The sequence below is a fragment of the Bos mutus genome, chromosome 21, assembly GCF_027580195.1.
Source record: "Bos mutus isolate GX-2022 chromosome 21, NWIPB_WYAK_1.1, whole genome shotgun sequence".
NCBI lineage: Eukaryota > Metazoa > Chordata > Mammalia > Artiodactyla > Bovidae > Bos > Bos mutus.
Window position 1 is genome coordinate 40404030 of NC_091637.1, and position 27585 is coordinate 40431614.

Genomic DNA, 27585 nt, shown 5'->3' on the forward strand with positions numbered 1-27585 from the left:
AATATACTTTAAAAATACAAGATGGTAGAAGTATATGATAGGGACTTGGGGGCTTTGTTCTTATCTTCACAGAATAAAAAGTTGGAATCCATGTATTTCCAAGGAATTCAGTTCAACTAATACTATGTGCCTCCTCTGTACCAGACACTGTGCTGGTCATTGCGATTTAAGGAAAACCAAGCGGGCATGATCCCTGCCTACGTGGAGGTTAGAATAGATGGGTTGTAAATAACCTCCATGCAGCCCATTCCAATAGAATGTATTCCTGCAGATATTTGAGTTATTGGTATTCTTATTTTGTGTTATAAATAATAGAGAAGTGAACATCTCTAGTTAACTTTCTTTCTGAGGCTAGGTTCTCAGATTCCGTATTACTCTTTAAGGCGTCTTTTCTCAGTAACACAAATGGTCTTATGAAAATACTCTTTGAAAAAAAAAAATACTCTTTGAAAAAAATTGTTTATAATAACCTGTACGACTTACATTGACTTAATCCTGTTTGTTAATTTTAACACATTTTGTAGATATGAAAAAACTACAACTGAGATAGCATAGCCAATTGTAACCAAAGCTTTTTGTTATTGTTGCTGTTGATGATTGTTAAAAACCACAGCTTATGAAGTTTCCTCCAAGCTTTTAAACTCCTTAATAGTTATACTCTCTACCTCCACAAGATGGAGAAAGAGTTCTAGATGAGAATTTCAAGTTTAACTTGAAATTGGAACTTGCTTTTTATGTTAAATATTTCTGCCTGAAAATCCAGAACATTGGTAATATTTATATATTGGACCCTGGAAACTACTATGAAAATTCATGCAGCTTCTCTGTGTATCAGAGGATAATTGTTGTCATTTAATATGGGAAAGACACTCTTCTGATGAAAAACTTGGCAGCGTGCCTTTCCTTTATCAGGATATAAGAAGCAAAATTAGTAATTAGAAAGTCATGATTCCTTTTTATTATGTCTTGGTTGCAGTGGCTATGGTTTTGATTGTTGAACTGCAGTGAGTAGTTTTAGGCAAATGTAATGGACATTATTTCATCACAGTGTCTTGTCCTTTAGTTGGTCTTTGTTTTTCTTCAAATCTTGGGTGCCCTTTTTTTGAACCTTTGGCCTCCACTACTGACTCATTAGATCAGAATTTATACTAATATACATAAGGACTTTAATAAAGTTCATTTTGTTCGTACCACTCAAGAAAAGGAAGTCATTTCCAAGTTAATATATAATAAAAGGGTATTAGAAAAACATTTTACAACCACTCATTTTCTTTTTTTTAATATAAATGTATTTATTTTAATCGAATGCTAATTACTTTACAATATTGTAGTGGTTTTGCCATACATTGACATGAATCTGCCATGGGTGTATACATGTTCCCCATCCTGAACCCCCCTCCCACCTCCCTCCCCCTACCATCCCTCTGGGTCATCCCAGTGCACCAGCCCCAAGCACCCTGTCTCATGCGTTAAACCTGGACTGGTGATTCGTTTCACATATATTATACATGTTTTGATGCCATTTTCCCAAATCATCCCACCCTCAGCCTCTCCCACAGAGTCCAAAAGACTGTTCTATGCATCTGTGTCTCTTTTGCTGTCTCACATATAGGGTTATCATTACTATCTTTCTAAATTCCATATATATGTGTTAGTATACTGTATTGGTGTTTTTCTTTCTGGCTTACTTCACTCTGTATAATAGGCTCCAGTTTCATCCACCTCATTAGAACTGATTCAAATGTATTCTTTTTAATGGCTGAGTAATATTCCACTGTGTATATGTACCACAGCTTTCTTATCCATTCATCTGCTGATGGGCATCTAGGTTGCTTTCATGTCCTGGCTATTATAAACAGTGCTGCGATGAACATTGGGGTACACGTGTCTCTTTCAGTTCTGGTTTCCTTGGTGAGTATTCCCAGTAGTGGGGTTGCTGAGTCATATGGCAGTTCTATTTCCAGTTTTTTAAGGAATCTCCGCACTGTTCTGTATAGTGGCTATACTAGTTTGCATTCCCACCAACAGTGTTAAGAGGGTTCCCTTTTCCTTACACCCTCTCCAGCATTTATTGCTTGTAGACTTTTGGATAGCAGCCATTCTGACTGGCGGGAAATGGTACCTCATTGTGGTTTTGATTTGCATTTCTCTGATAATGAGTGATGTTAAGCATCTTTTCATGTGTTTGTTAGCCATCTGTATGTCTTCTTTGGAGAAATGTCTATTTAGTTCTTTGGCCAATTTTTTGATGGGTCGCTTATTTTTCTGGAATTGAGCTGCAGGAGTTGCTTGTATATTTTTGAGATTAGTTGTTTGTCAGTTGCTTCATTTGCTATTATTTTCTCCCATTCTGAAGGCTGTCTTTTCACCTTGCTTTTAGTTTCCTTTGTTGTGCAGAAGCTTTTAAGTTTAATTAGGTCCCATTTGTTTATTTTTGCATTTATTTCCAATACTCTGGGAGTTGGGTCATAGAGGATCCTGCTGTGATTTATGTCAGAGAGTGTTTTGCCTATGTTCTCTTCTAGGAGTTTTAGTTTCTAGTCTTACATTTAGATCTTTAATACATTTTGAGTTTATTTTTGTGTATGGTGTTAGAAAGTGTTCTAGTTTCATTCTTTTACAGGTGGTTGACCAGTTCTCCCAGCACCACTTGTTAAAGAGATTATCTTTTCTCCACTGTATATCCTTGCCTCCTTTGTCAAAGATAAGGTGTCCGTAGGTCCGTGGATTTATCTCTGGACTTTCTATTTTGTTCCATTGATCTGTATTTCTGTCTTTGTGCCAGTACCAAGGCAGGTTGATTCCTCCAGTTCCATTCTTCTTTCTCAAGATTGCTTTGGCTATTCGAGGTTTTTTGTATTTCCATACAGATTGTGAAATTATTTTTTCTAGTTCTGTGAGAAACACTGTTGGTAGCTTGATAGGGATTGCATTCAATCTATAGATTGCTTTGGGTAGTATACTCATTTTCACTATATTGATTCTTCTAATCCATGAACATGGTATATTTCTCCATCTATTTGTGTCCTCTTTGATTTCTTTCACCAGTGTTTTATAGTTTTCTATATATAGGTCTTTAGTTTCTTTAGGTAGATCTATCCTAAGTATTTTATTGTTTTTGTTGCAATGGTGAATGAAATTGTTTCCTTAATTTCTCTTTCTGTTTTCTCATTGTTAGTATATAGGAATGCAAGGGATTTCTGTGTGTTAATTTTATATCCTGCAACTTTACTATATTCATTGATTGGCTTTAGTAATTTTCTGGTGGAGTCTTTAGGGTTTTCTATGTAGAGGATCATGTCATCTGCAAACAGTGAGAGTTTTACTTCTTTTCCAATCTGGATTCCTTTTATTTCTTTTTTTGCTCTGATTGCTGTGGCCAAACTTCCAAAACTATGTTGAGTAGTAGTGGTAAGAGTGGGCACCCTTGTCTTTTTCCTGACTTTAGGGGAAATGCTTTCAGTTTTTCACCATTGAGGATAATGTTTGCTGTGGGTTTGTCATATATAGCTTTTATTATGTTGAGGTATGTTCCTTCTATTCCTGCTTTCTGGAGGGTTTTTATCATAAATGGTTGTTGAATTTTGTCAAAGGCTTTCTCTGCAGCTATTGAGATAATCATATGGTTTTTATCTTTCAATTTGTTAATGTAGTGTATTATGTCGATTGATTTGCAGATATTGAAGAATCCTTGCATACCTGGGATAAAGCCCACTTGGTCATGATGTATGATCTTTTTAATATGTAGGTGGATTCTGTTTGCTAGAATTTTGTTAAGGGTTTTTGCATCTATGTTCATCACTGATATTGGCCTGTAGTTTTCTTTTTTTGTGGCATCTTTGTCTGGTTTTGGTGTTAGGGTGATGGTGGCCTCATAGAATGAGTTTGGAAGTTTACCTTCCTCTGTAGTTTTCTTGAAGAGTTTGAGTAGGATAGGTGTTAACTCTTCTCTAAATTTTTGGTAAAATTCAGCTGTGAAGCCGTCTGGTCCTGGGCCTTTGTTTGCTGGAAGATTTCTGATTACAGTTTTGATTTCTGTGTTTGTGATGGGTCTGTTAAGATTTTCTATTTCTCCCTGGTTCCATTTTGAAAAGTTGTACTTTTCTAAGAATTTGTCCATTTCTTCCAAGTTGTCCATTTTATTGGCATATAGTTGCTGATAGTAGTCTCTTATGATCCTTTGTATTTCTGTGTTGTTTGTTGTGGTCTCTCCATTTTCATTTCTAATTTTGTTGACTTGATTCTTCTCTCTTTTTTTCTTGATGAGTCTGGCTAATGGTTTGTCAGTTTTATTTATCTTCTCAAAGAAACAGCTTTTGGCTTTCTTGATTTTTGCTATGGTCTGTTTTGTTTCTTTTGCATTTATTTCTGCCCTAATTTTTAAGATTTCTTTCCTTCTACTAACCCTGGAGTTCTTCATTTCTTCCTTTTCTAGTTGCTTTAGGTGTAGAGTTAGGTTGTTTATTTGACTTTAAGGTAAGACTGTATTGCTATGAACCTTCCCCTCAGCACTGCTTTTACCGTGTCCCATAGGTTTTGGGTTGTTGTGTTTTCATTTTCATTCGTTTCTATGCATGTTTTTATTTCTTTTTTGATTTCTTCTGTGATTTGTTGGTTATTCAGCAGCGTGTTGTTCACCCTCCATATGTTGGAATTTTTAATAGTTTTTCTCCTGTAATTGAGATCTAATCTTACTGCACTGTGGTCAGAAAAGATGCTTGGAATGATTTCAATTTTTTTGAATTTACCAAGGCTAGCTTTATGGCCCAGGATGTGATCTATCCTGGAGAAGGTACCATGTGCACTTGAGAAAAAGGTGAAATTCATTGTTTTGGGGTGAAATGTCCTATAGATATCAATTAGATCTAACTGGTCTACTGTTATCATTTACAGTTTGTGTTTCCTTATTAATTTTCTGTTTAGTTGATCTATCCATAGGTGTGAGTGGGGTGTTAAAGTCTCCCACTATTATTGTATTATTGTTAATTTCCCCTTTCATACTTGTTAGCATTTGTCTTACATATTGTGGTGCTTCTATGTTGGGTGCATATATATTTATAATTGTTGTATCTTCTTCTTGGATTGATCCTTTGATCATTATGTAGTGTCCTTCTTTGTCTCTTTTCACAGCCTTTATTTTAAAGTCTATTTTATCTGATATGAGTATTAGTACTCCTGCTTTCTTTTGGTCTCTATTTGCTGGAATATCTTTTTCCAGCCCTTCACTTTCAGTCTGTATGCATCCCTTGTTTTGAGATGGGTCTCTTGTAGACAACATATATAGGGGTCTTGTTTTTGTATCTATTCAGCCAGTCATTGTCTTTTGGTTGGGGCATTCAACCCATTTACATTTAAGGTAATTATTGATAAGTATGATCCTGTTGCCATTTACTTTGTTGTTTTGGGTTCTAGTTTATACACCCTTTCTGTGTTTTCTGTCTAAAGAAGATCCTTTAGCATTTGTTGGAGAGCTGGTTTGGTGGTGCTGAATTCTCTCAGCTTTTGCTTGTCTGTAAAGCTTTTGATTTCTCCTTCATATTTGAATGAGATCCTTGCTGGGTACAATAATCTGGTCTGTAGGTTATTTTCTTTCATCGCTTTAAGTATGTCTTGCCATTCCCTTCTGGCCTGAAGAGTTTCTATTGAAAGATCAGCTGTTATCCTTATGGGAGTCCCCTTGTATGTTATTTGTTGTTTTTCCCTTGCTGCTTTTAATATTTGTTCTTTGTGTTTGATCTTTGCTAATTCGGTTAATATGTGTCTTGGGGTGTTTTGCCTTGGGTTTATCCTGTTTGGGACTCTCTGGGTTTCTTGGACTTGGGTGACAATTTCCTTCCCATTTTAGGGAAGTTTTCAACTATTATCTCCTCAAGTATTTTCTCATGGTCTTTCTTTTTGTCTTCTCCTTTGGGACTCCTATGATTCGAATATTGGGGTGTTTAACATTGTCCCAGAAGTCTCTGAGGTTGTCCTCATTTCTTTTAATTCTTTTTCTTTTTTCCTTTCTGCTTCATTTATTTCTACCATTCTATCTTCTACCTCACTTATTGTATCTTCTGCCTCCGTTATTCTGCTGTTGGTTCCCTCCAGAGTGTTTTTGATCTCATTTATTGCATTATTCATTATATATTGACTCTTTTTTATTTCTTCTAGGTCCTTGTTAAACCTTTCTTGCATCTTCTCGATCCTTGTCTCCAGGCTATTTATCTGTAACTCCATTTTGTTTTCAAGATTTTGGATCATTTTCACTGTCATTATTTGGAATTCTTTATCAGGTAGATTCCCTATCTCTTCCTCTTTGGTTTGGTTTGGTGGGCATTTATCCTGTTCCTTTACCTGCTGAGTATTTCTCTGCCTTTTCATTTTGTTTATATTGCTGTGTTTGGGGTAGCCTTTTCATATTCTGGCAGTTTGTGGTTCCTCTTTATTGTGGAGGTTCCTCACTGTGGGTGGGGTTGGATGGATGGCTTGTCAAGGTTTCCTGGTTAGGGAAGCTTGGGTCGGTGTTCTGGTGGGTGGAGCTGGATTTCTTCTCTCTGGAGTGCAATGAAGTGTCCAGTAGTGAGTTTTGAGATGTCTATGGGTTTGGTGTGACTTTGGGCAGCCTGTATATTGAAGCTCAGGGCTATGTTCCTGTGTTACTGGAGAATTTGCATGGTATGTCTTGCTCTGGAACTGGTTGGCCCTTGGGTGGTGCTTGGTTTCAGTGTAGGTATGGAGGCTTTTGATGAGCTCCTATTGATTAATGTTCCCTGGAGTCAGGAGTTCTCTGGTGTGCATAGGTTTTGCACTTAAGCCTCCTGCCTCTGGTTTTCAGTCTTATTCTTACAGTACCCTCAAGACTTTTCCATCTCCTTTCAAAGACAATGGGCTGCCTTTTTTGGTGTCTGATGTCCTCTGCCAGCATTCAGAAGTTGTTTTGTGGAATTTGCTCAGCATTCAAATGTTTTTTTTGATGAATTTGTGGGGGAGAAAGTGGTCTCCCTGTCCTATTCCTCCACCATCTTAGGGCCGCCCCCCCAACTCATTTTCTTAAGCTTCAATGACATTTCTGCATTTGGCTGATTGTCTCTTTGTGGGGTAAAATTTAACTTTATTTCTCTTTTCTCCAATATTTCCTATAAACTGATAGATCTAGAGACTTAATTCCTTCCAAAATAAAAGTTACTTTTACTTTGCTTGGCTTTTTTTCTCATGTGGATATAATTCTCAGCTCTGCATAAATAGGTGTTACATATATTACCCAAATGTAATTTTTTACTATTGGCTCTATTTCTCTTGGACTGCTTTAGCTTGTGAAAGAAAAAGACCACCAAATACTTATCTGTGTTTTTAGCACTTCCCAGTGGAATTTCTTTGTTTTTTTTTTTTCCCAGTGAGATTTATTTCTGTCTGCTGATTTGGCATACCATTGTCCAGTCTTCTAAGTCAAGAGAATATGAATATCAGTAGAAATAGATTAGACTCTGCCATGTTAAAACTAATTTTGTTGTCTTTTATTTGTGTATAAATGTTCAGTTTCTTTAACATGATTGAATACAGCACAGAATATTCTGATTTCCCAATTTTCAAGGCTAAAATTACTTTTCCTAATTTGCCTGTCTATTATTGCAAACAGTGGGAATGTTCTGCTACTATTATTTCTCAAAACTCTTAACTTCTTTTATTCTTTTAGCATTTTGTGTTTTAAGTATTTCATCAATAGTTTGGTATAATAATATGCTTTCCTATTTTTAGAGCACTAATTTTGCTAACAGATTACTTTGATTTTGAGTGTACTGTATCATCCCCATGGAAATAGTACTTCACTAGAAATTCTAGTTCATAAAGCTTAGCTCTTCAGAAATGTTTCTCTTCTTCATTATCTTTGTTTTGTTACATAACTTTTAAAAACAAAGGATCTTCTCAGATGTAGCTGTTAACATCTATTTATTGTGCTTCTTCCTATATGGATGATTTGTTGTGCAAAGGTGAGGTTAATATATGGATTGAGAAAGGGAATTAAATAGGGTTATATTGTGTTATGTTTATCCTATGATAATTTAAAGAGTCTATAGGAAAGGCATAATACCAACAAGTTGAAATATAGTATACTCTTCTTTGTCAATAGACTTATTACTTTACTAGCAGTTAGATGTCGACGTATTTCACACTCTGGTTTTTTATGTAATGGGGAAAATGGCTAGGAAGTAAGCTACTATAATAAATTTATTCATGAAAGTTATAAGGAATGGTTTAAGGCTATAAACACAGTATTAATGACCTTTTTCTATCAAGAGGAAATTAAATTGTATTGACTACATTTAATTTGCTAAGACCTGGAAGCTTAATCATTAAGCACTTATAACTTAGAATTAAGATGATTTTATCACAGTCATGGTAGATAATTTCTCCATATGAATTCTTTTGCTTATCATTCATTTACTCACTTATTGATGTCCATGTTTTCTCTAGTTCACTATTCCTCAGAATAGAGTTGAACCATAAAACATTGCTATTACATGAAGGAACTAAAAAGATAACTTCATTAATTTTGTATGTTTGTTTTTTGAGAAGGGGGGAGAAGAAAATCAAACCTCAAGTAAGTAAAATTATGCCTACACAGAAAAGCTTAGCAACCATTAGTCTGACTGCTCTTAGAATTTATGTGAAAGGGAATGCTGTTATTGTTGGAACTTCTGTTGTAATTTTTTTTTTTAATGCAGTTCATCAAGTAACAGATCAGGCTGTTAATATCCTGTAAGAATTTAAAAATTACATTTAAGATTATGCTTGTTGTTGGAAACAATTCAGCATCAATAAACCAGGTCAAATAAATAGAGTCAAATATTCAACTACTATGTAGACATGATAAAAATAAGATAGATGTATATATTCAGAGAAGAGCTGTAAATACATTATTAATTGAGAAAAGTGAAATACTAAGTATGTATAATATAATCTCATTCTTTACAACTTAAGGGATATTTGTTTACTGACATATGCAAAAATATTTTACTAGTAGGATACACAAGAACCTTAACAAGGTTTTATGTATTTTTTGAATTGTAATCATATGCATCTACTGCTTAATTAAATACATACACAATTAAAAGTACCTCTCTGTAGTAAAACATTGGAAGAAGGTCTTTTAAATTTCAGAATCTGTATTTTGTCCTTGGAAATAGTAGATAAGGCAGCAATAATCTGTGTTATTTTTATTGTTGTAGGAAATGTTCTTAAACTTAGAAAATTGTTACTTAAAACAGGATTACTCTTTCCTAGGATTTCCACTTGAACAGAGTTAACTTGGAAGAGTCTTCAGGAATGGAGAATTCTCCAGCTGGTGCTAGACCAAAGAGAAAAAATAAGAAGTCTTACGATTTAACTCCAGTTGATAAATTTTGGCAGAAACATAAAGGAAGGTAAATAAGAAAAACATTGATAAGTAAGAGATTCAACCTCTAAAAAAATGCAAAAATATCACCTGACTTAATGAATTTGATTAAAAAAAAATCAAAACCGGTCATAGTGGTTCATCTACACAGTGAATAAGAACTGTAAATTAAATAGTTTGAGGAGCTGTGTCTTTATTGCTTACTTTCCTAGTTCTTAAGTTGTTTTTGTTGTTTTGTGGGGACCACTTCCCTTTAAAATAAGTCCATTCCATATGATTTTGTAGATTTTATATTATACATAGTCTTTCTAAATTTCGTTTCTGTCCCCATTGACCCTCTGTAGCACTATTTCTGCCTTTTATTAAGATTGGATTCAGCAATCGGGAAACATCAAGGTGTGATTTACCCTTTTTGTTTCATGCTTGCCTTCGGACAAACCCAATTTTAGCTATCTGTGAAGAAAATACTTAAGCCTGAAAACCAGTTTTATTCAAAGTACATTAGGAATAACAGGTGAAAAAATTGTAGCAATTTGCCATTTGATTTATTATAGGCGGGTATACAGATCCCATGTGTTGCTGTGATCCCTTAATTGAGGGTATTTCATGAGCTCAGTAACTGCTGTGTAAGTTATCTAGTGGTATTATGGCTAGAGGAATCTTTCTAAACAAACAGAAAAATCATTCCTCTGAGAGAAAAAGAAGGTTGCTCATCAACAATTGTGGAAATACAATGTTACTTATTATAATTTGGACTGTTTCAACTGCTACAGTATATATAGTAGCATCTGTCTATGCATCTCTATATATCTGTGTCCTTGATATTGCTTTCTTTTTGGTCTATGTTTAAAGAGAAGTAGGATGTAGACTTGGTTCAACATAATTGGGCTTTTTTGTATGTTTTATTTCTTTTTATTTATACCTTTCACTCTTTTTTTAACACTGGAAAATCATACTGCTATAACAAATAGTTTTAGTGTGTCTTCAGTGAAAAGTCACTGTCTTTCCCTCTCTCTGACTAATGCAGTTTTGGGTACTGTTGTAATTTTCCTTATTTTATATGGTTTTCTTCTCTTTGAAATCCCATTGTCTACATTTCCTTTTAGAATAGTAAAGTACAAGAATTTACATTATTTATCAAGGATGCAAGATATTTTAAAGTTAACTTTCCCTAATAGACAAACAAAAGCTTAAATGAAAACAATTTTATTCACATATGGAAATTTTGAATATTTTCCTTAGGCCATATGTTTAGGAACAATCTAAGAGCATGAACTTTGAATAGTATGAACTTTAATTTTTTGTTAGGTAGAAATAGCCCTCACTTTGAATATCATGCAATGATGGTAATATGGGCACAGACACTGGGAGACAGCACAGAGTTAGAAACAAGTGACCTAAATCTCTCTAGTCTTCATTTTCCTCATCAGTAAAATGTGGGATGATAATTCTACCTCTTGTCCTATTTGAGAAGGTTGTTGTGAAGATTGACATAATATAAAGAAGTAACTTGCCCCAAATGACCCAGCTTTCATTGGTAAAAGCAGAATAAAAACCAGTTCTGGCGGATTCCAAAGTCCCTCGTCTTAACTGTCAGTACTATGTATTTACCTTACAAAACTGTGGTCAGAATTAAATGAGACAATAGAGACAGATTCTTAGCATAGTATTTGGCATATAGCAGCAATAGTAGTGGTGGTGGTGGTGGTAGTCGCTCAGTGCTGTCTGATTGTGACCCCTCAGACTGTAGCCCGCCAGGTTCCTCTGTCCATGGGATTTTCCAGGCAAGAAGACTGGAGTGGGTAGCAATTCCCTTCTCCAGAGGATCTTCCCAACCCAGAGGTCTAACTCAGGTCTCCCTGCATTGAAGGCAGATTCTTTACTATCTGAACTACAGGGAAGTCACTTAACTCCCTTGGCATACAGTGATCTCTCAGTAAATGCAGGCAGTGATCATTGTGTCAGCCCTGAGACCTAAAGGTACTAGAAATTTTAAGGATGAGCCGGAACATTTTACCTGCTCGCTGCTATCTTTTGCCAACAGACTCCTCTGGACCTCAGTTAGGGCCTGCATTTGTCATGTAAAACTGGACTGTGTTCCTCACAATCGTTTCAGATTTTGTCATTTCTTTGCTGGTCATTAATGAAGTGTTATCAGAGTGGAGGAATGGGGAAAAGTTTTTGTTTTATTGCTTGATGAGAAGTGACCATTTCTTCCTTAAAAGAGAGAAAGCTTCTGGCCTCCCCTAAGGCTGTAGATGAAAAATACTTACGTTAGGAACTATTTCATGGTCAACACATACTCATCTAGATACATTCAGGATTAACACTGCATGATAGTTTCTACCTGAGTTGGTCAGTGATTGCAGATGAGTTGTATCTGAAGTCTATGGAAATTGCTGCTAAACTGGACATACTGAGGAGATATCAGGGATTGGACCAACAAAACTGGCCTACGTTCTGTTCTTACCAGTGGTGTTCTGCATATCAGGTTTACAGATTTGAAAGGTTTTTTCCACAGCTACCTACATGTAATATTTTGTGATACATGTTTGTAGTTACATGGACCCTTTGGCACTATGGGTTGTAATACTTAGTTGGTCTTTGATGTACCATGGCTTCTCTTCCTTTGTTTCTCAGTCACTTAAATATCTTTTTATTTTTTCTAATAGCTAAAGGTGAAGAAAAATCGATACAGTTAGTGAAAAGAATAGAAATAAAATTTAAATTTGTTTACATATATAAGTATTATGATATACATTTTAAAGTAGTATTTAGAATGTAAATAGATATCACAAGAAAATGTACTTTGATTTATCCTGATGTTTTCTGCCTATGTTGTATATAAAATATATGCAAATATAAATAAGTACACTTAAAATAATCTTCATTGTATATGTTTCAAAATTCACACAAAAGTCAATCTTTTAATCTTATACTCATAATTCCTCTTCTGGAAAACTGTTTTAGTCCATTCCCAGAAGTTGCAGAATCAGTTCAGCAAGAACTAGAATCTTACAGAGCACAGGAAGATGAGGTTAAACGACTTAAAAGCATTATGGTAAGATTCTGTTTGCTTTCTTGGAAATACAAGGGAAGCAGGAGGACATCTGGAAGGAGAAAGAGGTTAACTTTTTTCCTTTATAAAAATTCAAGACCTTTCATTGCTTTAATGACAAAAAAAATTGTTCTCATAAAAGATTGTTACATAAAAGATTTTTTTTTTAAAGAAATCTTAACTTCTGAGGAGTAGAGGGAACATTTTTTAAAAAACTAATACAAATTTATGATTTGAAAAAATATATGTGAGTTTATTTTAGACATGTATGTTCCAGTGCTGCTCATTTTACTATACTTTGATCGCACTTCAAATTTCAGCTCTATTTATTACTATATGTAGTGACCTGTGGCAGGTCTCTGGACCTATTTCTTTATCTGAAAATGCCAGATGCTTCCTTTTTAGTCATCCAACCATTCATTAGATTGGTGGTGACTAGAACTTTTCTATAACTGTCAAAAATGCAGATGCTTGCTCCTTAAGAGGGGAAGAATTATTATTCTGGGTGACCTAAATCTTGCTACTGTTTATCAGTGATCCTAGGAATAGATTGATGAAAATCAGTACTTTGGCTTGGGATTTTTGAGTAGTTACTGGGACCTCTTTTTCCTTCCCAGGGACTAGAAGGTGAAGATGAAGGAGCCATAAGTATGCTTTCTGATAATACTGCTAAGCTAACATCAGCTGTTAGGTAAGTAAGCAGTATATCTTCTTTGAAGTCTTTCTGTTGATATGATTTATATTGGACATTAAAAAAATCAATAAATATTTTTCATGATAGGGAATAGAAATAGCATATACTGCTAAGTCCAAAGAACTAAATTGTATTTTTACTGTATTCAAGCTGACTTGAGTTCCCTCCTTTATTTTTTTAATTTTTTTATTGAAGGATTGCTGCTTTACAGAATTTTCTTGTTTCCTGCCAGTTACCAACATGAATCTTTTATATAGCAGATCATTTGTTTCTTTTACTAGTTAGAATTGTGTAATGGGAGTAATTTTGTCACTGAGATAGTATTGATGATAAGGTAAAATGAGTTATTGTTAATTTTATCATTGCTGCTGTTACTATGTTAGCTAAAGTTTAAGCAGTATCTTTTGGATACTTTAAATACCATCAAGGAGAGAGAGTTTCATGTTTTAGAAATATAGGTAAAATTTTCCCATTAATCTGATTTTATTCTAACCTCCAAGTTTTGGAATTAGAAAGTGAAATGATAGAATGATGATATTTGGGAGGCAGATTATTTTAAAATAAGAAGCATTTCAACTGTATTAAAGTGGTAAATATTGTATATGTTCAAACCTAGAGATTAAGTTCAGTTAATAGTTTAACATGTAATTTTGGCCCTGTTTTACTATTCCAAGTTTCCTCAGAGGAAACACCCAGGTTTGCATTTTATTAAAATTTATGTCATTTCCTTAGAAAATTTAACGGTTAATTTTCAATTTTTTGATACTTGTAGCTCTTTGCCAGAACTCCTTGAAAAAAAAAGACTTATTGATCTCCATACAAATGTTGCCACTGCTGTTTTAGAACATATAAAGGTAAATTTAACTTGTCCCTCCTTACAATATAACTACTAATTTTGTAGGTTTTAGACTTTTTAAGATGCTTATTCAGTGTCTCATTGAGCCCTAACTGTAAGGTTGAGTTATAATTAGTGAAGGCAGCATTATTACCTTCATTTTTGCACATGAGGAAACCAATCCAGGAAGGTTAGTGATTTGCCCAAGGTCACACATTCAGTGAAGGAAACTTAGCCCCTTTGATGTTTGTATTATGTTTCACTGCCTTAGTAATGCCTCTACAGATGTACCACTTTGTTAATAATAGATTTGTATCTAAACATCAGTAATTCAGGTTTAGATACCCCTTTACTGTAGTACTATCTGAAATATGTTGATAACATCCCATAATGAAATGCAACTTGGTTCTGAACATTTTAGTTTAAGATTAGTCTGTTAGCCTTATAGCTTCTTACTGTCTCCCACTATACTTTGATTTTGAAACAAATGTATTGGATAATTCTATATGTTGTTTGTCATAATTATTTTTTCTCATTACTTTATTCATCACTCCATATCAGTTTGATTTAATCCATTCATTAGTATTCTATTGTCATTTATTCTCCGGACATGGAACTGAATTCCAGTGACAGACTGGTGATATACCAGAATGTAGTTACTACTGACCCCTGCTTTCCATTTGAGATGATACATTTGAAAAAGTAATGTAAAACTGAATATACTTGCTATCTATCAAACATGTTGATAACAACTTATATTTATGGAAAAGGGGATTAAATATTTTTAATGATTTTAAAAGTCTTAGAGCACTAGAAAGGAGCTAATATAGATAGATTTCATCATTGTAGATCATAGAATTTAAACCTGCATAATTTCTATTAAGCTGACACCTGATTTTTTTCTTTGTTCCACTTCTTGATTTTGATCTTGCTATTTGCATATACCTACCTACAGGAATAGAAATATAATTGTGCCATCTGTAGATGATATCTGATGATAACTTCCATATGTTGCAGCTCTGTAAAGTGGAAAAAGGCTGCTCATTTTTTTTTGCCTGAGGTCATTGTCTCCAGTGAAGATAATACATATAACTGGTGGAATGTAACAGAGCTATATTCAGTGATTTCCTTCACTCAGAAGAGACAGGCTTTGCTTACAAAGCTAATATAAAAAGTTAAACAAAACTATGTTGTATTAAAACAAAATATAAGTTCTAGTTTACATCGGCTAAACTATAGTTTTGTAATCAAGATCTTCTTATCTATTAAACCAATGCTCTTTGAGTACATGCTGTTTGTTTATGACCGTTGTTAATAGTTTATGTGTTACTTTGAGATTTAAACAATTTTGTGGACTTTTTTTGACTTTAGTTTTTTCAGGGTTTTTGGTTTTTCTTTGGAGGGGGCAGTTCTCACAGCTGTAAAATCAGCAAAGTGCTAAACTCAGCTCTACTTCAAAACTGAGTTGTGTAACCCAAAGTATTTAAAAACATTATCATACCAATGGAAAGTGCACATTTTCATCTTTTTCATAAAACTTTACAAACACTATCCTGCCACAAATTTACATGAATATACTCTAGATCAAAGACTATGGTTTATGGTTTGAGAAAATTCTGGATAAAGTAGTTTACTCAATTGTGTTTATTAAATGGCTCTGTGGGATTGTGCTGGGCCCTAGAGATTCCATGGTAAACAAGATGGACAAGTTCTTTCTTCTCTTGAAGCTAATCTTATATTGACAAAAAGCAAAGTAAGCGATTAGAAAGCATGGCATTTAGGTGTAAAAACAGCAAAATAGGGTGATAAGAGGTAATAGACAGTGGCTCAGAGGGCTGTTCCAGGGGAAGTGAAATTGCCTTTGATGAGGTGATGATTGAGTTGAGACCTGAATCACACAAAGGAGCCAGTTAGTGAAAATCTCTGGGCCACCCATTTCAGGCAGAGGGAATAAGTGCTGCAAAGGCCTTAAGGCGAGAACAAATTTACTATTTTAGAGGACCTAGAAGATGACTAATGTACTCATAGTGAGGAGGGAAAGAGTTGATAACACCATTGGATCAAGAGAAATAGGGATTTAAGTATGATGGAAGTCATTGGAGGTTACTGCCATGATTTGATTTATGTTTCAGCTAGAGAATGGTCCGAGGAGTGTTGAGGAATGGATGAGTTCTGGAAGATGGCTATTATACCTGTCTAGGTGGAGAACGGTGTTTTTTAAGGAAAAATTTACCTATGAAATTCTTTATGATGCTTATTTACAATTTTATATGAGCTGTGAATCAGTTTGTCCTAATGGATGCCATCTGTCTGATAAATTTTATTATGTCACCATGCCTGACCCAAAATTTCCTCTTTCAGACCTGGTTGCTTGGCTCTCTATAAAAGAACTTGTTTCTTCCTGGATTGCTAATAAGCAGATCATCCTATACTAAGAAACTAACTTGTCATTCAGGGTGTTAAGTAGTTATATATAAAAATTACATAGTTTGAAATAATTTTTGTGCTATAACTCAAGGAAGACACCGTTTTCCTAATAGGATCTGATATAAAGAAACTATAAAGGACATTATATAAGGTCGTTTACTTGCAGAGGGAAAATTTCATGTATAAGACACCATGTTCCTTGTTGGACCATTCTAGGAAACCCAATTAATACCAGAAGTTTTTTTGTTTTTTAAATCATAGATACAGGAGCATATTTATTTTAAATATTTGTGTATAAATTATAATTGTATTTATTAAGCCACATACTCTGAGTTATCCTGATATTAGAAATTCTGTTAGTATAGAAAAATTGCAGTGTTTTTTGAGAAGAGTCCTGTTTTTTTTTTTTTTTTTAACTTTGGTTTTGCGATATATCAACATGAATCCGCCTCAGGTATACACGTGTTCCCCATCCTGAACCCTCCTCCCTCCTCCCTCCAAATACCATCCCTCTGGGTCATCCCAGTGCACCAGCCCCAAGCATCCAGTATCATGCATCGAACCTGGACTGGCGAAGAGTCCTGTTTTAATTAAAACGTCTATTCTCCTATGTCAAAGCTAGCAAGTAAATTGTGTTGCTTCCAATTTTTCTCATTACTCATAGTTATAAAATTTTTCTTATAGTTTTTATAATTATTAAATTTCCAACTTTAAAATATTTACTTCAAAATAATACATTTATTTGTGCCATTTTTATGTTACACCATCTGCCTGTATATAATGTTAACAATAATTTAAAAAATATTTTTCTCCAATATCTCTTACTCTTTACTAGAATTTGTTGACCATCTGGGCTTCACTTCTTTGTAAACATTCATTCACCTAAGCAGTAAATATTTATTTACTTATTATTGTTGTTATTAGCGAGAACATTATGACTCTTCATGCAGAGATCTCAGAACACATCTCTTGCTATTTGTCTTTATTGCAGTTTTGCGTGTTTCTTATTTTGGGATGTTTAGTTTATAGCTGCTGCTTATATTTCTTTAGATCATTTTCTAAAGCAGAATACTAGAAGAAATTAATCTCTTTAGAAGTCCTGGCAGTTACCCAGCAGTTGATGTTTGGCAGCACAGCAGTTTGTGACAACTTTGACAGATATTACCACGTAAATTTATTGATATTCTAAAGATTTTAGTGGCTTGAGTAGTCAACTTTGGTTTAATAGGTTAAGAGTAAATTGTGAATTGTGAAGGAACTTTCCCTGCAGCAGACAGATTCTCTAGTTGTGGCATGGGAGCCTAGTTGCTCCAAGGCGTGTGGGGTCTTAATTCCCCACCAGAGATCTAACCTGTGTCCCCTGCATTGCAGGGTGGATTCCTAACCGCTGGATCACCAGGGAAATCCCAGCAGTTTTTTCATTTCTAATACAAATAAGATTTTACCCCCACTTGTTGGTTATTAGGGAATGGATTCTGAGATTACTTAAATTTGTAGACAGATTTCAGTATATTTTAATGATTACTGTCTCAGCTGCATAGCCAGCCGGAATTAATTATTCTCTAGCATCAGAAACCTAAGAAAAGGAAAAGTCTCCTACATGTATGTCAGAGAAGAAGAAAGAGAAATGGCATACATGCTCTTTCCCCTAGTGCTCCCACCTGAGAGGAAGAGCTCTCACATCTGAATGCTCCTTACTGAGGTAACCGGCCAAGAATAAGCGGTTAATAAGCTCTTGTGGATTATTGGTGCTGGATCTTCATTTCTGTTTTGCTGCTTCCTGTGGAGAAAGTTAAGAGGTACTGAGTTAGGTCTAAAGACATCCTCTGATCAAGCAAACATGTACCGACTTAGCTCTGTACACACTGAGCAAGACTTAGCTCTTGCTAGCAATGCTAATTTTAACTAGAGCACCTCCTTCAGGGGACTTATTCTTCTCTGGTCCAACTTCTTTATCTTTCTTAGGGGAAAATAAGCTTTCAAAATAAAGTAGAAACTGAGCTGATCAGCACATCAAATTAACCAATGCCCTTTATTCCCTCGGAAACAGTGGTTGTTGACCACATTATTGCCATGCTAACATGTGACATCTAGTGTGTTTGCAAGTTGAATTTTTTGTATTTGATTCCAGTCTATTTATGTCAATGGTATGAGTAGGAAAAGAGGTTTGTTTCTCTAAAACTAAGTTACCTGCCTTAGACTCAGTGAAGGTGGTGATTTAATTATTACTTAATTTAGTAGCTGTGGCAGGGAGCAGACAACAACTGTAAAACATTGAAAAATCTTGAAAGTACTAGAATTGCTTTATGTTGTAATTGTAAACATTTATAAATTTTTGTATCTCGCGTCAAAGAAACTTGAAGTTATAGCTGATACTTAAACATGTGCATTATGCAGGAAAGAAAAAAATTTCAGTCCATGAACCTCAGTGCTCAAGGGAACGGTCTTGGGTCTACCTCAAAATTGACAGACAATTATATGTTTTAGATCTTAAGTTAAATTGTAGTGTTTAAACATGTATATACAGCCAGGTCCTTTTTTATTTTTTCTTTTGGCTTTGCTGGGTCTTCATTGATGCTTGCAGACTTTGTCTAGTTGTGGCATGCGGGGGGAGCTTCTTTCTAGTGGAGGTATATGGGTTTCTCATTGTGGTGGATTCCTTTGTTACAGAGCATGGGCTCTAGGGCGCACAGCCTTCGGTAATTGTGGCACAAGAGCTCAGTCATTGCAGCTCACAGGTTGACCCATGGGATGTAGAATATTCCCGGATCAGGGATCGGACCCATGTCCCCTGCTTTGGCAGGCAGATTCTTAAGCACTGGACCACCAGGGAAATCCCCCCCCTTTTTTTTTTCTTTGCATTAACTGACTTTGATTAACTGATCACTGCTCTCCTGATCACTATAGGGAAGAAATTGTACTGTCCTGTAAATCAGAACATTTCTCTGTCTGGATTTTGACTAATCTGTTTTAAATTATCTTTTATCCAGTACACTACTGAGTGAATGTTTATATGACCTTGCTGTCTTTTCTTCAAGGCAGGAGAAAATATATCCTATAGCAGGAAGTCCCCAATGGACAGACTATCACTATCTTCTACCTCTTTTTATCCCAAATAAGATTAGTCATTATCAGAACTTAACGAAGTTTTCTTTACTCCAAATATGACCAAAGACAACTCTTCAATGTGTGAAATGTCTTTTAGTTTCTCATGCTGAGTTTCTGGAGACTTCTTCCACATCTTCAAAAAACGAAGTGTGGAATTACCTTTCTCTTGCTCTTTGCTCACTTTTCCACCATCAGGTTTCATGAAGATAAAGCTTTGTCATTAGCAAGACTCAATAGATTCATAAAGGTTAAGTTCAAAGAATTAAACACTTCTCACAACTCAGTAGAGAAAATGCACAGCCCAATTTTTAAAAGGGCAAAAAATTTGAACAAAGATTTGACTGAAAAAGATATCCAAGTGATGAATAAGTTCAACATCAACAATCATTAGAAAAATAACAAACTAAAACCATAGTGAGATACCTCTGCATATCTATCAGAATGTCTAAAATTTAAAATATTGATCATGTCAGCTTTTGGCGAGGATGCAGAACTAGAACTCTCATATTTTGCTGGTAGAAATGTAAAATGGTGCACCCACTTTGGAAAACAGTATCTCTGTTTCTTAAAATGTTAAACACAAATCCATCATGTGCCCCAGCCATTCTACTCCTAAGTGTTTACTCAAGATAAATGAGAGCAAATATGTTCATTATACATGAATATTCATAGCAGCTCTTTGTCATAGCCCCAAACTGGAAATCAGTCAGATGTCTATCAACAGGCTAATTGAGTAAACAAAGTCCAGTATATCTATACAATGGACTGCTGCTGCTGCTGCTAAGTCGCTTCAGTCGTGTCCGACTCTGTGCGACCCCTGAGATGGCAGCCCACCAGGCTCCCCCGTCCCTGGGATTCTCCAGGCAAGAACACTGGAGTGGGTTGCCATTTCCTTCTCCAATGCATGAAAGTGAAAAGTGAAAGTGAAGTTGCTCAGTTGTGTCCGACTCTTAGCAACCGCATGGACTGCAGCCTACCAGGCTCCTCCATCCATGGGATTTTCCAGGCAAGAGTACTGGAGTGGGGTGCCATTGCCTTTTCCAATACAGTGGACTACTATTCAACAATTAAAAAGGCGGTACTATTAATACATACAACAGTATGTACTCAATGAATCTCAGAGTAATTACGCTGAGTGAAAGAAGCTACATACAGAAAAAAAGAGCATGTTGTGTTTATAGAAAATTCAGAAAAATGCAGGCTAATCTATAGTCACAGAAAATAGGACGTGAAGAATGGTGTTGGAGAGTGAGAGGAGAGTATTTACAATGAGAGAATTTCCTTAACTGATGTGAATGATATGTTCACTATCTGGATTGTGTATACGGTTTCATGGGTATATACTTATGTTAAAACTTAACCAAATTCTGTGTTTTATATGTTATTTTACTTTGATAAAAGTGAAAAATATAATGCTTAGGGTTCACCTACTTCAGATCATCTATAAATAAGAAAACAGATTTTTATTAAGTCATTGAGAAAAACCAGACTAATTTTGGTAATGTGAATTTTTGGCTTTACAGCTTAAATGACATATAATAGCAAGAAACAGAGGATATGCTACATAGTTTGTGAGTGGGTAAACCTGGGAGGGTTTTTTTTTTTTTTTTTTTACAGTCTTTTCCCTTATAAGAATATGCTGTAGGTTAAACACAGAGAGTAGAAGCAGACTTGTGATGAACAGTCTCAGATGTTTAAAATAAAAGGAGGACAGATGCATTCCTTAACTTTTTTAAATAGATATCTCACATTTTATTTATTTATACCTTGACTTGTTCTACAGAATTTAAGGTCACTTACAATGACAGCACATAGAATAACAGAATAGAGAATAATTCATAAGCACCAGGGATATACAAATCAGACTAGAAAGTAGAAAATCAAACATTGCCATTATAATTCCTCAGTCCTGTGGACCCCATTTTCCAGAGTCCTTCACAGACCTTCTGAGGAACTTAGGACTAGAAGGAGCCTTGGGACAGAGTTCTTAGCAGAGTCCACAAGATAGTAGTGAGGCTGCTTCTTCTTTGGTCAAATAAAGTTAGAAGGAAAATGTGCTGTGTCTTCCTCTTGGAGATTCATAATGCAGCGTAATATATGCATTTTAAAAGCATTCAAAAAAACCTTAAAACTGTTGACTCTGGAACACTTTTAGGGGTTATTTCTTAACCAACTGTAAGAACTAGCACCCTGCAGAACATATTTTGTGAAATATTCTTCATTTAATCAGTGAAGGAAATATACCTCTTACCTCCAAAAAAGGTAAACTATTCCCTAGTCAATGGCAGAGTTGGAACTCATACCTGAAACTCTTTGTATTTTGTATTTTGTCTTGAAAGTTTTTTTTGCTATGCTATTATCATTGTCATTCTGTTTCAGTCCAGCTCAGTTTATCAAGTAAAGTCAAGAACACCTCATTTAAAGAAATGACTTAAAGAATTTTGCATTCTTTTACTTAACTCCTTCTGATAGTGCCATTTTGGCTTTCTTTCCTCTGTACTTATTGATCACCTATAATGTACAATTCTGTAGATGGTCCTTATTTTAATCCAGTAAAAACATTCACATCTTGATTGTTATGTGAATTCACCACAAATTCACCACATATATGTAAATTATGTGTATTACCCAAAAAATAAATATATACTAATTGACAAATATACTTTCTTTCATAAAGTGTATACAAAGGAAGCAATAAACTGTTCTTGAGGAAAATGTAATTTTCCCTACTCTTTTTTTTTTTCCCCCCTACTCTTTATCTATGGTGTATATGGAATCTGACCTGGATTTGAATCTCAACTCTCTACTTCTGCTCTGGTAACCTTGAATAAATTTATGTTTCTTTGTGTCTGTTTCTTCATCTTTAAAATGGGACTAATAATTCCTAGTTTATAGTGTTGTCTGGAGAATTAAGTGAGATAATCTGATTTTGTAGCTTTTAAACCCTGTTCTCTGGTACCCTAGACTCAACAGAGACATTTAATTGGTCACTTGTATCTATTTTATGTTTAGGGTTCTGCAGAAGATTTGGTTTGAGAAAGAGGGTCCTGAGGTTCTGTTTAGAAACATTTGAAAGCCATAGCTGTAAGTAAAGTGCCTTGCACATACTAGATACTGAACAGATACTAGTTCTCTTATGCAGGTTAGAAGATCTTTACTTCATTCCTTTCCCTCCCCCATGAGGCTATACTGAAATGCTACATGATTTTTATTTAACTCCTTTATGGAAATATAGTTCACATACCATACAATTCACCTTTTTAAAGCATGCAATTTAGTGGTTTTTTACTATATTCAGAGTTACACAACCATAATCACAAGGCAATTTTAGAACATTATCACCTTCAAAAGAATGTCTACCCATTAGCCATCAGATTAACTTGTTTTTTAATTCTGCTTCCATTGTTCATTAGAAGTTAAAATGTGGATAAGTTAATACATCAAGAAGAGCAAAATGAGTCTAAGTGAGCCACCTTTCTTCATTTATGTAGGTACACACGTTAGATTCCATTATGGCATTTAGCATACTTAATTTTATCTATTAAATCACTAAAGCTTGATTCTCTGCATTTTTCACTTCTGGAAGTTCATTTATCTACTTTCATAACTTTTAAAGATGATTACTTGATCTGTATATGTCTTGCTCTTAGCTTAGAAATTTGACATATATTTTGCTGCAAGACAGGTGCTTTGTTAGACTCCTAGGGTTAAACAATTAATTAGAAACATTCTAGGAAGTGTATAGTTCTAGAAGGGTATGTAAACCAAAGAGAGTAATGTGGTGTAATCATTGCTGTTATGGAGAAGTGTACGAAGTGCTGTCAGTACACACTTAAGGGCTTAATTAATTCTCCCAGTGAAGAAGGAGATTGGAAAGGAGCAAGAAAGGGAAGAAACAGAGGTTTAAGAGTTATAGAGAAGCTGCAAAGATGCTGGACCTTGAAAAATTAGTAGAATTCACTGGGCAGGTGATGGAGGAGAAATGCATTCTAAAAAAGCTAAGAGAATAATTCAAGCCCAAGCCTTGAGGATTAAAGGCATTCACTACTTTTAATGAAAAGTCAGTGAGTTAATTGATGTGACTGGAGGGAACTGAACCTGGTGAATAGTGGTAAAACAGAAAAGTTGGCTGGAGCAGATTATGAGGCCCTGAAAGTCAGCCTAACACCTTATTTTATCTCCTTCCCCCTTCCATTCTTGGCTTTATTCTACAGATAATTAGGCTTTCCCAGTCCATTTAAGTTAACATAGGGCTTCCCTGGTGGCCTAGATTGGTAAGTAATCCGCCTGCAATTCAGGAGACCTGGGTTCGATCCCTGGGTTGGGAAGATCCCCTGGAGGAGGGCATGGCAACTCACTCCAGTATTTTGCCTGGAAAATCCCCATGGACAGAGGAGCCTGGCGGACTGCAGTCCATGGGGTCACAAAGAGTTGGACGCAACTGAGTGACTAAGCACACACAGTTCCTACTACCGTCATTTTATTTCCCAGGAATCTTTGACTTTTTTCACTATTTTACTTCCTACGCACATTCTCATGTTAGTTATTAAGTATACGTCTCTTTGTTTCCATTCCCACAGTCACCACCATGGTCACTTTCCTAGGATCTCCTTTCTGTTACTTTTGTTCATTTTTGACACTGCATTTTTCCATTCCTAGTACTTCAGCATGTATCTATATTGTTTATTCAAAGTAGCTTTATACAATAATTAAAATAATTCCTGTATCAGGGAATCTAAAAAAAATGTGGAGAGCCATTTGTAAAAAAACAAAAACTCTATTACAAAGTTTATTAACTCTTATCTCAACTTCATTCAAGGAAATTCTCCGTGTACTGGTGTAAAATATATTGCTGAGTGAAAACAAGGGACAGCAGAGTATAGTATATTGCCTTTTGTGTCAGAAAGCAGAGGGATATTAGGATATAGATACTATTTGCTTACATTTGCATAGAGAAGCTGAAAAACTATAGGAGAAATAAATAGCCAAAGAAGCAGGTGGAAATGGGGTAGAAAGGGATAGGAGTGAGGACAGGTCTCAGTATATTTACCTTTTCATGTTTTGATTTTCAAGCTGAGCATTTCATCTGTTTAAAGCTCTGGCCTTGTATGCCACTGTGGAGGAGTGGGATTGAGGGGTTGATCACCTGTTGCCTCATGTATGAAATCACTGCTGAATCTGCCATTCAGATCTATCCACTCTGATCATGCCTGATATGATCCCTTTAACCAGGGCTTTCCTGGTGGCTCAGACAGTAAAGAATCCACCTGTAGTTGAGAGACCTGGGTTTCGATCCCTGGAAAAGGGGATGGCTACCCACTCCAGATTCTTTAGCCTGCAGAATCCCGTGGACAGAGGAGCCTGGAGAGCTATAGTCCATGGGGTTGCAAAGAGTTGGACACAACTGAGCAACTAACACACACACACATACACACGGACAGAGGAACCTGGTCAGACACAACTGAGCGACTAACACACACACACAGGCATACTCACACACATACACGATTCCTTTAAGTGAAATGAACTCTGTCTATCCATGTCCCCAAATCACTTTCAGAACAGCTCAGAATTCATCACTTCCTTCTCTACAACTGGTTAATATTTATTTCATTCTATCTTAATTTAATGTTTATTCTGTATTTATATTTTGATTCTTTATTGATATCTCTGTGTTCTCATTTATTTCATGAATGATTTCTACTTAGATTGGTAACACCTTCAGTAGTAAAGCATGTTCTTGTCTTTCATCTAAAGCATAATCTAATAGATACTTCATGATTTTTATATACCTTGGGTTATGAGAAAACCTGCTGTACAGAAAAGCAAAATTTGACTACTTTTGCATTATCTAAAGTTCAAAGTATTTAGTGGGAAAATTAATGAGGAACAGTTTAAGCAATCGAAAATAATTAGGATAACTTTCTGTCTAGTTAGGATAAAAATGTATGGATTTACTCACTAAAAAGTAAACATAACTTGACCCTTGACATTAATTTGCATGAAACAGTGTTATTTATATGGTAGTTACTTATTAATACAATAATTGAGATTTGTGTGATTTTTGTCTTTGTTAACATATGACATGCAGAGTTATTCTAAATTTATAAGTCAAATATAAATGAAATAGTCAATCTCATTTTGTACATTAAGTGTATGGTTAAAAGTAAAATAAAGTAAAAGTAAATTCTACTAGAAATCAACATTTGTTTTTAAAATTGATCATAGAAAATAGGCACTAGTAAGCAGAGAGGTTTTTAGTATGTTTTTATGGTTTAATGTTCTCTGATACTTATTTTGAAACAGGCAAGAAAACTGGATGTGTATTTTGAATATGAAGAAAAAATAATGAGCAAAACTACTCTGGATAAATCTCTTCTAGATATAATATCAGATCCTGATGGTATGTATCATAAATTTGAGGTTAATATAAGTTTTTCATCTGATGAATCCAGCCTTTCAGTTTGAGTAAAATTTGAATAGAATTATTGTTTTTCTCACAATCTTTGCTATTAATGAGATAATTAAATGAGCTATTTCCTGTTGAGAAGTTCGTAGCATGGCAGTTCCTAAATTAGAAAAATTATTTGCATTTTATTGAACTTTTCTTTGAAGGTATGCTTTATCAATGTATTAGTATATAAGCACTTTTAATATTCATTTGTTTAAAGTGATACATTTGAAGCTCAATTTCTGCTGGCTCAGGCAAGATTTGAAGGTAAAATATTCAAACCAAGCATGACACACATTCTACTTTGGTTTAACCCTATAGAGCTTCCTAAAAAGATGTATCAGTATCTAAAACTGAATTCTGTTTTAAATACTTTGGCAGTTCACTTTTAAAGAAACTCTGTAGACAATCCCTTTATCTAAATATGTATTTGTTAGATTTTCTTTAAACAAGATATAACTATTTGTACTTGGAATATATAATCTAATTATTGTTTTCAATTACAATGATCATAAACATAGAGTTTTAGCCTCTGAAATTCTCTAAACTTTAGAGACTTGTTGATAATTTCAAAAGAGTTTTCAATTCAGATCTCAGCTCTTTTCAAAAATGAATAAAAATCACATAAGCTATTAAGCTTCTATTTTACATACAAGTTCTTCAGCTGATAATGGTTTTTGAGTTATTATTTTGGTTATGACTTTTAGATTTTATATCAAGTTGGAAGGTAATAAACAATTTTTTTGAAATGTTCGTAATTAAAAGGTTCTATTCATAAAAATTTCTGAGAATCCCTATTATTGCTCACACTTATAAAAAGCTAGATTTGTGGGGAGAACATAACATTTTGAAGGTATGTGTACTTTACAGTGAAAAAATATGTAACATATATCTAAGTCCATCACTTCAGAGTTATTTCTTGTTATTTACAGTTTTGAGTAAAGTTTAAGCAAAAAATATGCTGATTAAAAAAACAATCAGAACTTTTTTCATTTCCCTTACTTTCTCAAACCAATTCATTTTAAAGACGTTGAGTAGAGCAGAGCAAGGTAGACGCTCCTGCACTTGGCAGTCTAGTGTCACTCTTGTTCTTTTAGTCACCAAGTCGTGTTCAGGTCTTGTGACACCATGGACTGTAGCCCTCCAGTCCTCTGTCCTTAGGATTTCCTAGGCAAGAATATTAGAGTGGGTTGTTCTTTTCTTCTCCAAGTACCGCTTTAGTCCAGAACAAGATGTCAGAACCCAAGCCGAATGAGAAGGCATCCACAAATCAGGTAGAGGGATGGTTGGTAATCTAACTGGAGGTATCAGAGTCCCAAGTGAGGTAAGCAGGGTGTCCATATGTGGGAGCAGTTTAGTCCTGGAGTCTGAGGGCCCGTATCAGATTAAGGAGGGTGACCCTGCACGGGACAAACCAGGCATGGGCTCAGATGGGGTGAGAAGTATAGCCAGGCATATGTGTGTGTCCATTGTGGGGAATCAGAACCAGATTGGAGTGAGATGACATCTCTGCAGGCAAGCAGACAGTAGCAGAGTTAGGATATTTGTTACATACAGGGGACTGGTTAAATAAGTAAATACATCAGATAATATAATGGGAGTGAGGTTTCAGGAGCGAGGTTTCCCATTGTCAGAG

The 27585-nt window shown here is 35.0% G+C and overlaps 1 protein-coding gene across 1 annotated transcript in view; it reads left to right on the forward strand.

Moving 5' to 3' along the window:
* The window catches only part of SCFD1 (sec1 family domain containing 1), a 113176-nt gene that overhangs the window by 38350 nt on the left and 47241 nt on the right, over nucleotides 1-27585 (forward strand). The window contains exons 11-15 of the mRNA XM_005896640.2: nucleotides 9265-9404; nucleotides 12347-12437; nucleotides 13052-13125; nucleotides 13901-13982; nucleotides 25805-25901. Coding sequence (XP_005896702.1) covers nucleotides 9265-9404; nucleotides 12347-12437; nucleotides 13052-13125; nucleotides 13901-13982; nucleotides 25805-25901 — 484 coding nt within the window. The remainder of the gene's footprint in view (nucleotides 1-9264; nucleotides 9405-12346; nucleotides 12438-13051; nucleotides 13126-13900; nucleotides 13983-25804; nucleotides 25902-27585) is intronic.